Source organism: Centropristis striata, chromosome 22 (genome assembly GCF_030273125.1).
Source record: "Centropristis striata isolate RG_2023a ecotype Rhode Island chromosome 22, C.striata_1.0, whole genome shotgun sequence".
NCBI classification, from domain to species: domain Eukaryota; kingdom Metazoa; phylum Chordata; class Actinopteri; order Perciformes; family Serranidae; genus Centropristis; species Centropristis striata.
Window position 1 is genome coordinate 733,513 of NC_081538.1, and position 14,649 is coordinate 748,161.

Here is a 14,649-nt window from a genome sequence, read left to right on the forward strand (position 1 = left end):
GAACCGTATTTGGTAACTTCAGCGGATATCCAAAATAAAAAAAAGTTGCAAATTTACTAGATTAAAGTGGCAGATCTACAAGAAAAAAAGTTGCAGATTTACGAGAAAGAAGTGGGAAAAAAAGCAACTTTTTTCTCGCAGATTCACCACTTTAAATCTTGTAAATCTGCAACTTTTTTCTTGTCGATTTGCCACTTTCATCTAGTAAATTTGCAACTTTTTTTCTTGTAGATTTGACACTTTAAATCTCATAAATTTGCAACTTTTTTTGCGCAGATTTGCCACTTTAAATCTCTTAAATCTGCAACTTTTTTTGCGCAGATTTGACACTTTAAATCTCATAAATCTGCAACTTTTTTCACGCAAATTTGCCACTTTAAATCTCATAAATCTGCAACTTTTTTTGTGCAGATTTGACACTTTAAATCTCTTAAATCTGCAACTTTTTTTCTTGTCGATTTGCCACTTTAATCTAGTAAATTTGCAACTTTTTTCTCGACCCCATTTTGATATCCACTGAAGTCACCAAATATAGTTCTTCGCCTGATAAAGGGTTAAACACGAACATCAAACTTGCTGCCTTTTCTTTTCTTGTTGGTTTTAGCTTTGCATCTAAGGCTTTTCTTTATTTTCTTAGTCATGTCCCGGATTATATTTTTACTCACAGATTGCTGCAAACAGCAAATAAACGAGATGTTTTCATGCTAAAGCTTGTTTGGCAGATAACGTTTCACGGCTGCCAATATCCTGTTAGTGCCAGTGTAGTGGAGTGTAATTCTATGGAGGTATAGCGGAGAGTTTTTTTCTGTAATGTTCACTGAATTTACCCATGTGGGTGTGTACGTAATATTTAGGGGAGCACACAAATCCCTAAATGGATTACCAATTTGCACAAAAAGATCAAGGAAAAAATGCCTCCATAATTCTTTCTCTTTCCTGTTTCTTATTTAATCCTACATGATGTGATTTTGACCGTTTGGAGCCAAAAGTTGTCCACAAGGAATGAAAGAGGAGCTGGTAACGAGATAGATAGCAGCGTGCTGTTTTTTAGTCTTTTTATTCATATTTCACTCACAGTTTTTAAGTTTGAATAGTCCACTTCTGTGGCAAGTCAAGTGGTAAACCAATATCTTCCTTGGAGAACCTGAATAAGACATATCGACCGAATATGTGAAGCAAAATGCAAAAAAAAAGAGTCCTTCTCTTCGTGTATAATGAAGCACTATTCTAAGAGCATATGAGAGTGTTTTGATGTTTTCCAGCCATATCTTTGTATTAATCTCTGTGCAAAATGAAACCTATTACCACACTATTGGAATCTGCATGTTCTGCGTAATTCATCACACACTTTAATCAGTTACATTATTGCAACGAGGTAAATGCAGCGTAGACTTTCAGATCAATCTGCATATAGATTGGGTTAGCATGTAATGATAATTGAACTAAAATAAAATAAAAAACTGCTTCATGCATACTTGATGTTCAGTGTGATGGATTTAACACCTCAAGCAAGCACTCAGATTGTGTCTCACACAGAATGTAAATGAAATGAAAACAATGGCCACCAGCAATGAGACGCATATCTAAAACTGTACAGCGTTGATTAAATTCAGCAAAAATACAAAGTATGTATGTTTTGTAGTGGTAGTTGTAGAATAAATTAGCCAGAATTAGCTGCTGATGTGACAAACCTTTACCACAGGAAAACAGAAGAAAAGTAAATATTGAAGAATAAAGCTTTATTTTGAAATGCTCACTGCTTCTATACACTGCAAAAAAAGTGACTAGACAGTATATAATAATAATAAAAATAATAATAATAATAGTACAGTATAGTATATAATATAATATGTAATAATAAATAATAAATAAACAATATAAAATAAAATAAAAAATAAATAAAATAATATGATAATTCTAAATAAAAAATATGATATATAATATATGATATATAATAATATTATTAATAATAATAATGATAATAAATAAGGCCGGTATAATAATAATAGTAGTATATTACAGTATATAGTAATAATCGTAATGGCAGCAACAGTATATATAATAATAATAATAATAGTAATAATAATAGTAATAATAATATTAAATATTAATAACATAGCAATGTGTCGTGCATAGATTTAGTGCATATAATACATATTCACCACAAAGAGCCTTGCTAAAGGTCATTTACTCTGCTACTTTATTTTGGGGTTTTTTTGCCTGGAACTGTCTGTAAAAGTCGTCCGATGTGCAGCGATGCTTCTTTCTTCCACACACTGTTGCATTGTTAGCTCTGGGTGGAATATAATGCTGCATAAATTCTAACCTTAGCTGTTGTTTTTGTGACTTTGCAGGGCAGCAACGTGGTGGAGGATCAGGACCTGCTGGAGATCGGGATCCTCAACTCGGCCCACAGACAGCGCCTCCTGCAGGCCATCCGGCTGCTGCCCCGGGTCAGTAAAACACTCAACAACATCTCACACATTCATCTAAAATAAGTTTGCTCTAATGTCATTCTTGTGCAAGTTGCATAAAATTGAAACGTAACACCACTTAAGTCCACATTCCCAGTTAATGGTTGTAAAGTTAACAATGCAAATAAGAGCTGATGTTCTCTCTGAGCCTCAGAACCTCAATCTGCTCTGTTGGGTATAAAACTCTGCAAATCTCCTGCTCCATCTGTGATATAACTCTTTCTGTGGGTGGTTGGATTTCTCTCTGCATGTTCTGCAGAATACTTAAAGCACTAAAGAGTCGGGGGGTTCAGGGGAAGATGCACTCAGCTACTGTATGTTTCTGTAGAGCAGCTATTCTCAACCTGGGGGTCGGGACCCCAATTGGGGTCGCGAGATGATTTCTGGGGGTCGCCAAATCATTTTGGAAGTCAGCTCTGTGTTAAAGTGTTCATGTGTTTTAGTCTTTTTGGTCACTTAATGTCTTTTTTTGGTCATTGTGGGGTTTTTTTTTTGTCATTTTGTGTCTTTTTTGGTCATTTTGTGTCTTTTTTTTAATCATTTTGTGGTCAATTTGTGTCTTTTTTGGTCATTTTGTTTCTTTGTTTTTTTACATTTTGTGTCTTTTTTAGTCTTTTTTGGTCAATTTGTGTCTTTTCTTTCGTCATTTTGTGTCTTTTTTGGTCATTTTGTGTCTTTTTTGGTCAATTTGTGTCTTTTTTGGTCAATTTGTGTCTTTTCTTTCGTCATTTTGTGTCTTTTTTGGTCAATTTGTGTCTTTTTTGGTCAATTTGTGTCTTTTCTTTGGTCATTTTGTGTATTTTTTGGTCATTTTGTGTCTTTTCTGGTCATTTTGTGTCTTTTTTGGTCAATTTGTGTCTTTTTTGGTCATTTTGTTTCCTTTATTTGGTCATTTTGTTTCTTTTTTGGGTGATCTGAACTGTGTGTGTGAGATTGTGTTCAGTGAGTGGGGGTCACGGACAACATGCATGTTAAATTGGGGGTCGCGACTCAAAAAGGTTGAGAACTACTGGTTTAGATCCAAACTACACAGCATCCAAACTACATCAAATGAAATGATGCAAGAAAAACATGCGCAATCTGCAGCACAAATATGTATGCATCTAAAATTCACATGACAGATTCCAACTTAAAGGAAAGTTTGCTGCTGTATGTAACTGTAGCAAGGTCAAATTCTTTTGTGTGTGTGTGTGTGTGTGTGTGTGTGTGTGTGTGTGTGTGAGAGAGAGAGAGAGAGAGAAAGTGAGATCAAAGGTGTGGAAGTGGAGTGAAAGCAGGGAAAGGAAGCTATTGGAGAGTAAAGAAAGAATAGAGAGACTCTGAACTCTGAGATAAGCAGGTTTCATGCAGACACACCGAAAACTTTGATCTCCAGTCAGCTCTTTCCTCTTCTCATCCTCCCTTAAACTTTTCAAAACACTGTAAAAAATGAAACCTTTAACTTTTACCAGCCGTCACACACGTAGCCAAACACATGCTCGACTTAAGGTGAAGACGTGGGATGTTTGTTTGAAGCACCGTAAAACTCTCTGAAGCTGTTGTGACTGCAGAAATGAAAGTGAATGAATTATGTGCTAGACTCTGAGTGTCTGAAGGCAGTAACCCCCTGCTGCTGCTGTCCTATGCTGCCCTTTCTCAAAAGTTAGGCTTGTGTTTACTTGTTTGCACTGCAAATACATTATTTTAATTCAGAATATAGTTAAAAAAGTTGTGCCATATCTTCAAAAATTCACTCAGTATCAGTTTCTTCCTCCTGTTTCTCGCTGTACTGGAGAAGGTCTTTAACATAGAATAAATATTTAATCATCTGGCTTCTGCAGCAGAATGAAAACGGGAAATGCAAAAAAGTTTCTGGACTAATTCAAACAGCTGTCATGTTATATAGGATATAAAACTGTACGAGAGCCTTACGGGCTGCTGTGTGTGCATGTTTCCTGTCTTAACTAAGTGAGTCTTAACCCGTTATCAGGCCAAGAACCGTGTTTGGTAACTTCAGCGGATATCCAAAATGAAAAAAAAGTTGCAAATTTACTAGATTAAAGTGGCAGATCTACAAGAAAAAAGTCGCAGATTTAAGAGATTTAAAGTGCCAAATCTGCATGGAAAAAAGTCGCATTTACGAGAAAGAAGTGGGAAAAAAAGCAACTTTTTTCTTGCAGATTCACCATCTTAAATCTCTTAAATCTGCAACTTTTTTCTTGTCGATTTGCCACTTTCATCTAGTAAATTTGCAACTTTTTTCTTGTAGATTTGATACTTCAAATCTCTTAAATCTGCAACTTTTTTCTTGTCGATTTGCCACTTTAATCTAGTAAATTTGCAACTTTTTTCTTGTAGATTTGACACTTTAAATCTCTCAAATCTGCAACTTTTTTTTTGTAGATTTGACACTTTAAATCTCTCAAATCTGCAACTTTTTTTCTTGTCGATTTGCCACTTTAATCTAGTAAACTTTTTTCTCGACCCCATTTTGATATCCACTGAAGTTACCAAATATAGTTCTTGGCCTGATAAAGGGTTAAACACGAACATCAAACTTGCTGCCTTTTCTTTTCTTGTTGGTTTTAGCTTTGCATCTAAGGCTTTTCTTTATTTTCTTAGTCATGTCCCGAATTATATTTTTACTCACAGATTGCTGCAAACAGCTGGGTATCTTCAAAAATCCCCTCTTTCAGAGCTCAGTATCAGTTTCTTCCTCCTGTTTCTCGCTCTACTGGAGAAAGTCTTTAACATAGAATAAATATTTAATCATCTTCATGTAAAAATCAGGCTTCTGCAGCAGAATGAAAATGGGAAATGCAAAAAGTTTCTGGACTAATTCAAACAGCTGTCATGTTATATAAGATATAACTATGTAGGCTGTAATGTAGTTAGCATTAGTACAAGCTGTTCTAAGCTACAAAGCTCCAGGTCAAGGCTAATGTGCCATATGGGTGGAAACACTGCAAAACACATCCAACATTTCCTCACAGTGTCTTTCTTTATTTATGAGAACATTGAGGAAAACAAGTCGGTGTTATGAAACCTCCCGAGCAGCCAGTGTGCTGAGATATTAAGAAATATTCCCAGCAGTCCAAGATATGCTTCAAAGTCTTGTATAAAACTGCAGGAAAGTAATAAAAAAGTTACAGATATAGAAGTGAACAGGTTGTTTGTGTGTGTGTGCTGAAGGTTCGACCTGTCGGCTACGATGGGAACAACCCCACGTCGGTGGCCGAGTGGCTGGAGTCTCTGGAGCTGGGAGACTACACCAAGTCCTTCCTCATCAACGGCTACACCTCCATGGAGCTGGTCAAGAAGATCTGGGAGATCGAGCTCATCAACGTGAGTCACACAGTTATTTATTGTTATTTATTGTTATTTATCGTCTTTCTACGTCTGCCGCCAGTCCTCAACATGCTGCATTTTTCTTATTGCCAACAAATCCCATGAAAAGACCAAAGTGTTGTCTCATTCTCCAGTTCCTGACTATGCTGCTTCCTCTGTCACAAAACTTCACTCTTCAACAATCACACACACACACACACACACACACACACACACACACACCATCCTGCTGACGTAAATAGCCAAAAAAAGACACAAAATGTCCAAAAAAAAGACACAAAATGACCAAAAAAGACACAAATTGCCCACAAAATTACCAAAAAAGACCAAAAAAGACAGAAAATGACCCAAAAAAGACAGAAAATGACCAAAACAAGACATTAAATGACCTGATTTTTTCATTTAACCATATCTCAGTAAAATAAACTATTGAGGTGCATTTGGGGAAATATAGGTAACCATTGCTTTTATAAAAAAAAAAAACATATTCAGCATAACCCATAACAACCCATCAGAATATGTCTCTCTAAAGTTCAATACTGAATCTCTTTAAATTTTAATGTATTCATTTGGAAGGAATCAGCTCACGGTTGAGTGCCACAGACAGCGTTAGAGAAATTATACTGAGAGTAGACTATATTATTAGTTTTTCATTTTTCATGGGATTTGTTCACAATAAGAAGCTTTATCATATAATTCTTCTTACTCAAGGTCTAACTGGCCTGATTTGACAGATATTTAAGTCTGAAACAACTTATTTTGCAAGTGATGAATGAATCAAGTGATGCAATGTTGATTCCAGTAGAGTAATCCCTCTGGTGTCCACACAGTGTTATCTCTTATTTTAAATACATTTTAGGTGTCAGACAGATACTGACCACAGCTTTAAGCTAGTTTTTATCTTAAATGATTAGTTCTGATGGATTTATTCTCTGTGATAGAGGACAGCAGTGGCTCAGCTGCAGCTTTGTGCAGCTGAATGTTTGTTGGTTTCTGTCCTCGTCTCTCAGCGAGGTGACACAATGAATCTGTTTCTCCTGCTGGATGATAAATCTCTCTGGAAACAAACATCAGTCCACAAACCTTTGGCTCTTTATCTCAAAACGAGGCTGAAGTCGGTGTGAAAGTTTCCCTCTGTGGGGAAGATACAGAAGCCATACTGAGTGTGTGTGTGTGTGTGTGTGTGTTCTTGTACTTCCTACATTGTGAGGACCGGAATGCGTTTTTAACCAACAGAGTGAGGACATTTTTGCAAAGTGAGGACATTTCGGCCGGTCCTCACTTCTTTAAAGGCTTTTTTTGAGATTTCAGACTTTGTTTTAAGGGTTAAAGGTTACATGATAATGATAATTAACTGAAACTGTATTGTGTGGTTACCAAACTAACTAAAATTATAGTTAAAATGTCCTTCGTTTTTGTCTTTGTCAACTTTTTTCATACATAATGAAGATGGATCAGACAAAGGAAATAAAGGCAAAATTTACTGTGACCTCTTTTAATCTCCCACCCAACAAATACCCCATTACAAAACACTACAACTAATACAAACTAAAGCATTTCAAAAAAAAAAAAATAGTAAACTAAAACTAGCAAACTCACTCTAAACACTAATTAACTAACTAACTGGATTTGAAAACAAAAATTCACAACAAAATTAAAACTAAAACTAATGAAAAATCCAAAACTATTATAACCTTGGTAGGGAATTCACTGTTCCAATGAGGGTTCTCACAAAGGTAGAAGTACAAGAATGTGTGTGTGTGTGTGTGTGTGTGTGTGTGTGTGCAGAATGCCCATCAGGCATTTCTTCCTCATTACTGTGCAATTCGTGCTTGGAATCCAAACAGGAAGGAGGTGCATTCATGCTGTTATATCATAACGTTCCTGCATCTGTTTGTTGTTTTTTTAGCTTCTTCTCTACTTTACATCTTGTCATAACGGCTCTTCGTCTCACTATAGAAGTTTGTGTTTTGCAGTATTATAACGCAGGAAGTTTGCAGCAGATTGAATCCTCTCCTCCTGCACAGATCAGTAATAGAGGCTGATAACAGGGTTTGACATTTGAGCTGCTGTGTTGTCACAAGGAGTGCAGCTTTTATGATTCAATTTTCACCGACATAAAATCTTCAGTAGCGAAGGGATTTGCTGCAGCCTGATCTCATCGGAGCGACGAGCTCCTTTGATGCTCCGAGTGTAACCAAATCACGCTGGATTGCAGAGAGAGAGAGCGCCCGCTTGGTTGATTCCAATGAGAGAGAGAGGAGAGAGAGGAGAGAGAAGGGGTGTTTTTCCTTCCCAGTGGAGGATAAAGTGATAAAGTGATGAGTGATCAGCTGGAGGAGGTGGAGAGGGAGTTATATAAGCATGTGGGATGCAAGATGTTTCACAGCGCTGGGGAAGCCGCCCACATGCTGCGCTGTGTGAGTGTGTGTGTGTGTTTCTGGATGCATATGTGAGATAGAGAAAGTGATAATACATGCTTTTGTGTGTGTGTGTGTGTGTGTGTGTGTGTTTAAATGATTGATGACCTTTCAAACACATGGCAAACTATACATTTATCTTCTTTCTCTTATGGAAAACCTTAAAGACTAAATGATGAGCATATGAAACAGATACTCACTCAGTCCTCCCAAACCTGCAGGAGCATGTCAATAAATCTACTGTGCAGCTTATGGATTGTACAGGATTCTGTCTACATGAAGGATTCTGCAGGTAATTGAGTGAAGCTGTGCTGCAGACCAGAGTGAAGCCACTAGAGGCTGCACAAGTACACGATATAAGCAGAGCATGTGGCTACAGGCTCCTTAAGACAATGCAAGATTAGATAAAATGAATAATCTTTGTAATATTAACAGTTTGATGAATGACACTTCACATTTATACATTTGCACAAAGCCAGGTCCTTTTAAGTAATTGTTCCCATTTAACACGTAAAAACTGTAAACTTTTTCCTGGAAATTATGATGCATGGGAATACTTCTTTTAGAGAATATAGCCATGTTGTTCAATTGGTAAAAAATACTTCACACCAAAAACATAACCTAAATACATAGATGGATTATGAGACTCTTAACTACCAGAGCAGCAAAAACAGATTTTTACAGAAACACATTAAAAGAAACTATCAAGAGAAGCTTCAGATTCAGGTTATATTTACTTAAAATGCATATTTTTGCTGTTAAATGCATATTAAAATGGCTTTATGGGTTTAAATGCCTACAAATGCTGCATAAGGGAATATTAAAGAAAATATTATAAAATACTAGATAAGCCAGGAGGCAAATTTTCATCTGCAGCTCCTGCATATAAAGAAATAAACAAGACCTAAAAAAAAGTATGAAGATGAAAGAAACATGGCGGTGCCATCCCTTTGTTTGAAGGAATAATGAAAGAAGTGACTGCTGGCCTGGACGCGTTGATCCTGATCCGCTCACATACACTATATAAAAAGACTCATATGCTTTTTTTCTCACTGTCTGACATGAAATCAGAGAATCACTTTTCCTGTTTTAGGTCCGTTAGGATTACCAAAATTATTTCTATTTGCTAAATGCCAGAATAATGAGAGAAGGATTTTTTAAAGACAATTTTTTATTACTTTCTTCAAAGTCAGAAGTTTACATACACTAACATTATTATGCCATAACATTATATATATATATAATATAAATATTTGTATGTTGACTTTTTCTATTCTATATTTTCTATTTGAGCTGCTGTTTTTTTGTGTTTGACTGCAGTAAGTGCCTGAATCTATATGAGTAATTTAGTACTTTGTTTGTTCTTTTTGTTCTTATGCACCAATACACCACATCAAATTCATATGAAAATCTAGGCAATAAAAAAGATTCTGAAAAAGTGGTATCGTGCCATCTCTAGTTTAAATGGAGCATCGATTAAATGTCACTGGATAAAAACAAATGCTTATAAACTTGACACAATTTACTCAACTTAAATAACTAAGCAGCTTGTCTTTATTCTACCCATAAATACTGCAGCACTACATTTTATAGTCATGTCCATAAATCATGCATGGAAATACATAGGAAGGTGTTAGACTTTCAAAATAAAGGTACCCTGCACAAAGAAGAACTACTGTGGACCACATGTGTTCAGGTGTCTACACTGCAAAAAAAGAAAAGTTGGGTGAACTCAAAATTTCAAGGCAACAAACTTCGATAAAATTTTAAGTTGGACAATTAAACTAAATATTTTAATTTTTGTTTTTGAGTTTGCTCAACTCTGAATTTCTCTGGCACGATTGTAACGCCGCTATGAAATGTCAGCTAATGTTGTGACCACAATTTTGAGTTAGCATTGATACGCTAATGGCTACTCTTGTAGCTGTAACAAGCAGCGCCGCTAGCATCAGTTAGCCGCTAGCATCAGTTAGCTGCTAGCATCAGTTAGCCGCTAGCTTTAGCTAATGACCGCATTTCCCAACAAAGAAATAAGAGTTATCAGAACTATTGTCCCTTGTTGTGAACCCCAACTTAAAGATATAAGTAACAACAACTCACCAACTTGTTTTTGAGCAGACAACTGGCTTCCTTTGTTGTGCTAACTTACATTATTGCCCTAAATGTCAATAATTTATATTTCCAAGTTTTACCAACTTAAATCACTGTTTTAGGCCAAAAAATACAAGTTGGCTTTTTTGCAGTGTGCACTCTTCTGTCCATTGTCCCCAACTGAAGCAGATCTAATCGATCGCACGGGACTTCATGTCATAAACTGCAGAGAGTAAAGGTGTGTTCATCTGCTGCACCAGCTGTTTCCACGGCAGCAGCACACTGTCACTGAGGAGTCTCTGGTGATGGAGAGGTCACCTGACAGGTGTGTGTGAGTGTGTGTGTGTGTGTGTAGAGAGAGGTGGTAGGTGTTGTAGTGGGAGTGATGCAGGAGAAACGAGGGGATGGAAAGAGAGAGAAAGAGAGAGAGATAGAGAAATGAGGACAATGTGTCTTTTTAAATAGAATTTGGCTGCTGCTTTCATGTAATCACCAGATAATCGCTGTGGGCAACAGATGCTGTGGTCCAGGGAGACGAGGGAGGAGTGTTTAGCATTGTTGGTGCGATTTAAAATAGGGGGATACAAGTGTGTGTGTGTGTGTGTGTGTGTGTGTGTGTGTCCTCTTGATTGGACACATATGTGCAGTCCTGCTGCAGGGGGAGTAGAAGAGTTCACTGTAAAAAAAGAAAAGTTGGGTGAACTCAAAATTTCAAGGTAACAAACTTTGATAAAATTTTAAGTTGGACAATTAAACTAAATATTTTAAGTTTTGTTTTTGAGTTTGCTCAACTCAGATTCAGAATTCAGATTTTTTAACTTATAATTTAACATTGTAATAACTTTTAATCCTTACTTCTGCTAACTTCTGCAATGTGCTGAATTGGCACGATTGTAACGCTGCTATGAAATGTCAGCTAATGTTGCGACCACAATTTTGAGTTAGCATTGATACGCTAATGGCTACTCTTGTAGCTGTAACAAGCAGCGCCGCTAGCATCAGTTAGCCGCTAGCATCAGTTAGCCGCTAGCATCAATTAGCCGCTAGCATCAGTTAGCCGCTAGCTTTCGCTAATGACCAAATTTCACAACAAAGAAATAAGAGTTAGCAGAACTATTGTCCCTTGTTTTCATAGAATTAACTTTAATTGTAATTTCATGAACTGTTTCCTGGAAAGATACTTGTTTTATAAAGGGAATAAAGGGAAGTTGTTCAAGTGGTACAAATAATTAATTCCAATTTATTGCAAGCATAATCTAGATAAACTGATAGTTTATGAGGTGCTTGACTACTAAAGCACCCAGCAAAAACTAAAATAAAATAAAAAATAACAAAAAAGAAGCTTCAGATGCAGGATATAATGCAGATTTTTTGTTGTTAAATATATATTAAAATTGCTAGTTATATGTTGCCTACAAATACAAAAAATACTAAAACTTGTGTTCTAAAGTTCTTAAATTGTGGTTTGTTTAAAATCTGTATGAATAGTATTATTATTATTATTATTATTATTGTTATTATTATTATTATTATTAATAATAATAATAATAATGATAAACAAAAATAAGACTTGTTAATAAACAAGTTTATAGCCTTTAAGATCTGATTTAATGGAAAATATGTACACTAACATCAGCGTTCATCACAGAGAATAATCTGTACAACTGTAGTTATGCAACATAATTCATTTATGAACAATTATTGAGTGCAGTAGTTGTGACATTATAGTTAAAAAGCCATACATTTTGTTTTATAGTTGTATTAAAAGTATTGAGACCAGAAATGAAAACGCATTTAATTATACGTTCTATCTTTAAATTATTAAATTAGTATTAATAATTAATACGTACTCTTTATTAATAATGCATGAGCACTGTAAGTGTGCAAATACTGCCTTATAACTAGAGTTTTATTTTACATAATGCTAACTAACTTTAATCACATTCCTGTGAATTTACTGAGCCAATTTGCTTCCACTTTGATTGACAGTAAATTAATTGCAAATTTTTGATTTCCAATTAATCTTAGCAGATAAAATATTAAACAAATTAGTATTTTTTTTGCATTCCTGCATGCCAGTTGACTGTAAACACTTGCTGCAGTGTTTTTTAGCCTCTTTGTGTCTTCAGGGAGCTATTTAAGCTGCTTTGTGTCCTTAATTTCCCCCTGAACCCAAACTAATTTCGAGAGCTTTGTCAGGTACTTGAGAATGTAATAATGGAGACATTATGACTCTGTCAGCCTGCTTTTAATATCACAAGTCTCCTGGTAAAATCTGTCAGCTGTCTCCAGAATAATTTACTGTCATAATCTTTGCTTAATAAAGCTTTTGGCCCGAGCCCAGCAGGGAGAACCATCCTCAGCTGGATCTCAACTGACTACGTCCAAATTGAAAAATGTAATTGTGCAACATGAAGATCAAACAGCATTAATTATCTAAAACCTTGAGCATGTTTGCTTCTGGCTCCTGACACTTTTTACTCATGGTGCCAAGTTTTTCACTGCAGTATAAACTGTAAGTCCTGCAGCTTATAAAGGCTGGAAGTAGGGACTCATATATGTTTATTGTGCAATATAATCATAGTTTATAATCTGCACTCTGCACATTCTCCACTTCATTTGCACAAAGTTGTATATAGTTTATTATCATTGTATATTTTGTATATTGTTAAATGTCTTTTTTTAGTTAATTGTTTATCTTTATCTTAAAAATTGTGTGAAATTTTGCTGCTGTAACAAAGAAATTTCCCCACTGTGGGAATAATAAAGTAAAATCTATCTATCTATCAATATATCTATCTATCTATCTATCTATCTATCTATCTATCTATCTATCTATCTATCTATCTATCTATCTATCTGTCTATCGATCTATCTATCTATCTATCTATCGATCTATCTATAAGCCCATAAATTATTTTAAATAACTCATGTTGAATTTCTTTGATGATTTATGTTTAGATATTCTGTATATCTGTATGTACTAGATCCCAACCGATATTTATTATAGAGGGGGAAAATTTATTGATATAGTAATTTCTTTACTAAAGGTTTTTTTTTTTTACTGGAATAAAGATAGACTTTTGATGGGGAATGTTCATCTTTTTTTTAAACCACTACTTACTCAAATTGTATTAAATGTTACAGAAATGTTTTAAAAAATGTTTTAAAAATAAGAAAATAAAGAATAAATTATTTACACAAACTAGTTCCTTTCCACAATTATAGGACTATCATATTACTTTTAATGCTTTTATTATTTTATATTTTTTTAAGTATTATATATTTTATATACATTTTTATTTAAAATAATCTGAATTATTTATTTATTTTTATTTAGCCTATGTATGCACTCTCCTGATATGTGTGTGTGTGTGTGTGTGTGTGTGTGTGTGTGTGTGTTCTGAAATGCACTTCAAATTAGAAATGTAAAAATAGACTACATCAAATTATAAAAGGAAGTTTAGAAGATTGTCTGTAAAATATTTTATTAATATGTTTTACTTATAACACAGCTTTAGCCCGACTATAACCTGGAGGAAATTGGGTAAATGCATCAAAAAAGACACAGATGCTGCAACGAACACATAGAATAGAATAGAATAGAACAGAATAGAATAGAATAGAATAGAATAGATAGAATAGAATAGAATAGAATAGCCTTTATTGTCATTGTATATATACAACAAAATTGGAGTGCAACTCCCATTGGTGCAAATAAGAAACTTAAAATATACACTACTGGTCAAAAGTTTTAGAACACACCAACTTTTCCAGAATTTAATTCAAAATTATGCAGTTTAATGTCTCAGTGTACTCTGAAATTAATGCACATTTGCAACATTTAAAATTCTTTATTGAGCATGATAGTGTTTTGAAAGTAAAAAAAAGATTCAAAATCACATTTTATTTTGGACTAAAGGACTAAAAAAAGACACAAAATGACCAAAAAAAGACAAAATGACAAAAAAAGACATGAAAAGAGTTTTTAAAAAATGGACAAAATAGCCCAAGACTCCATAGAGTTAAGTTGTTAACCCATTTCTTGTTCCCTGAAAAAGGCCTACTTGTATAATTCTGAAATGTACATTATTTTTCAGTTTTGGTTCAGCTTACCTTTTTTTATTTACCTCTGGCAGTTCACCACTTACCTTTGGACCCTTTCAAGCTGTTCATTTGACTTGAACTGCTTGAATTTCAATAAAAAACTGGAAATATTGGGGTGTTCTAAAACTTTTGACCGGTAGTGTATATATATATATATATATGTACGGTAAAAAAATAAAATAAAAATAGAATAAATAAATAGAATAGAATAAAATAGATTTTTTACATGG

The 14,649-nt window shown here is 34.7% G+C and overlaps 1 protein-coding gene across 1 annotated transcript in view; it reads left to right on the forward strand.

Moving 5' to 3' along the window:
• The window catches only part of LOC131960514 (ankyrin repeat and sterile alpha motif domain-containing protein 1B-like), a 105,613-nt gene that overhangs the window by 18,949 nt on the left and 72,015 nt on the right, over positions 1-14,649 (forward strand). Inside the window, exons 2-3 of the mRNA XM_059325750.1 lie at positions 2,355-2,453; positions 5,646-5,798. Of these exons, the coding sequence (XP_059181733.1) occupies positions 2,355-2,453; positions 5,646-5,798 (252 nt within the window). The remainder of the gene's footprint in view (positions 1-2,354; positions 2,454-5,645; positions 5,799-14,649) is intronic.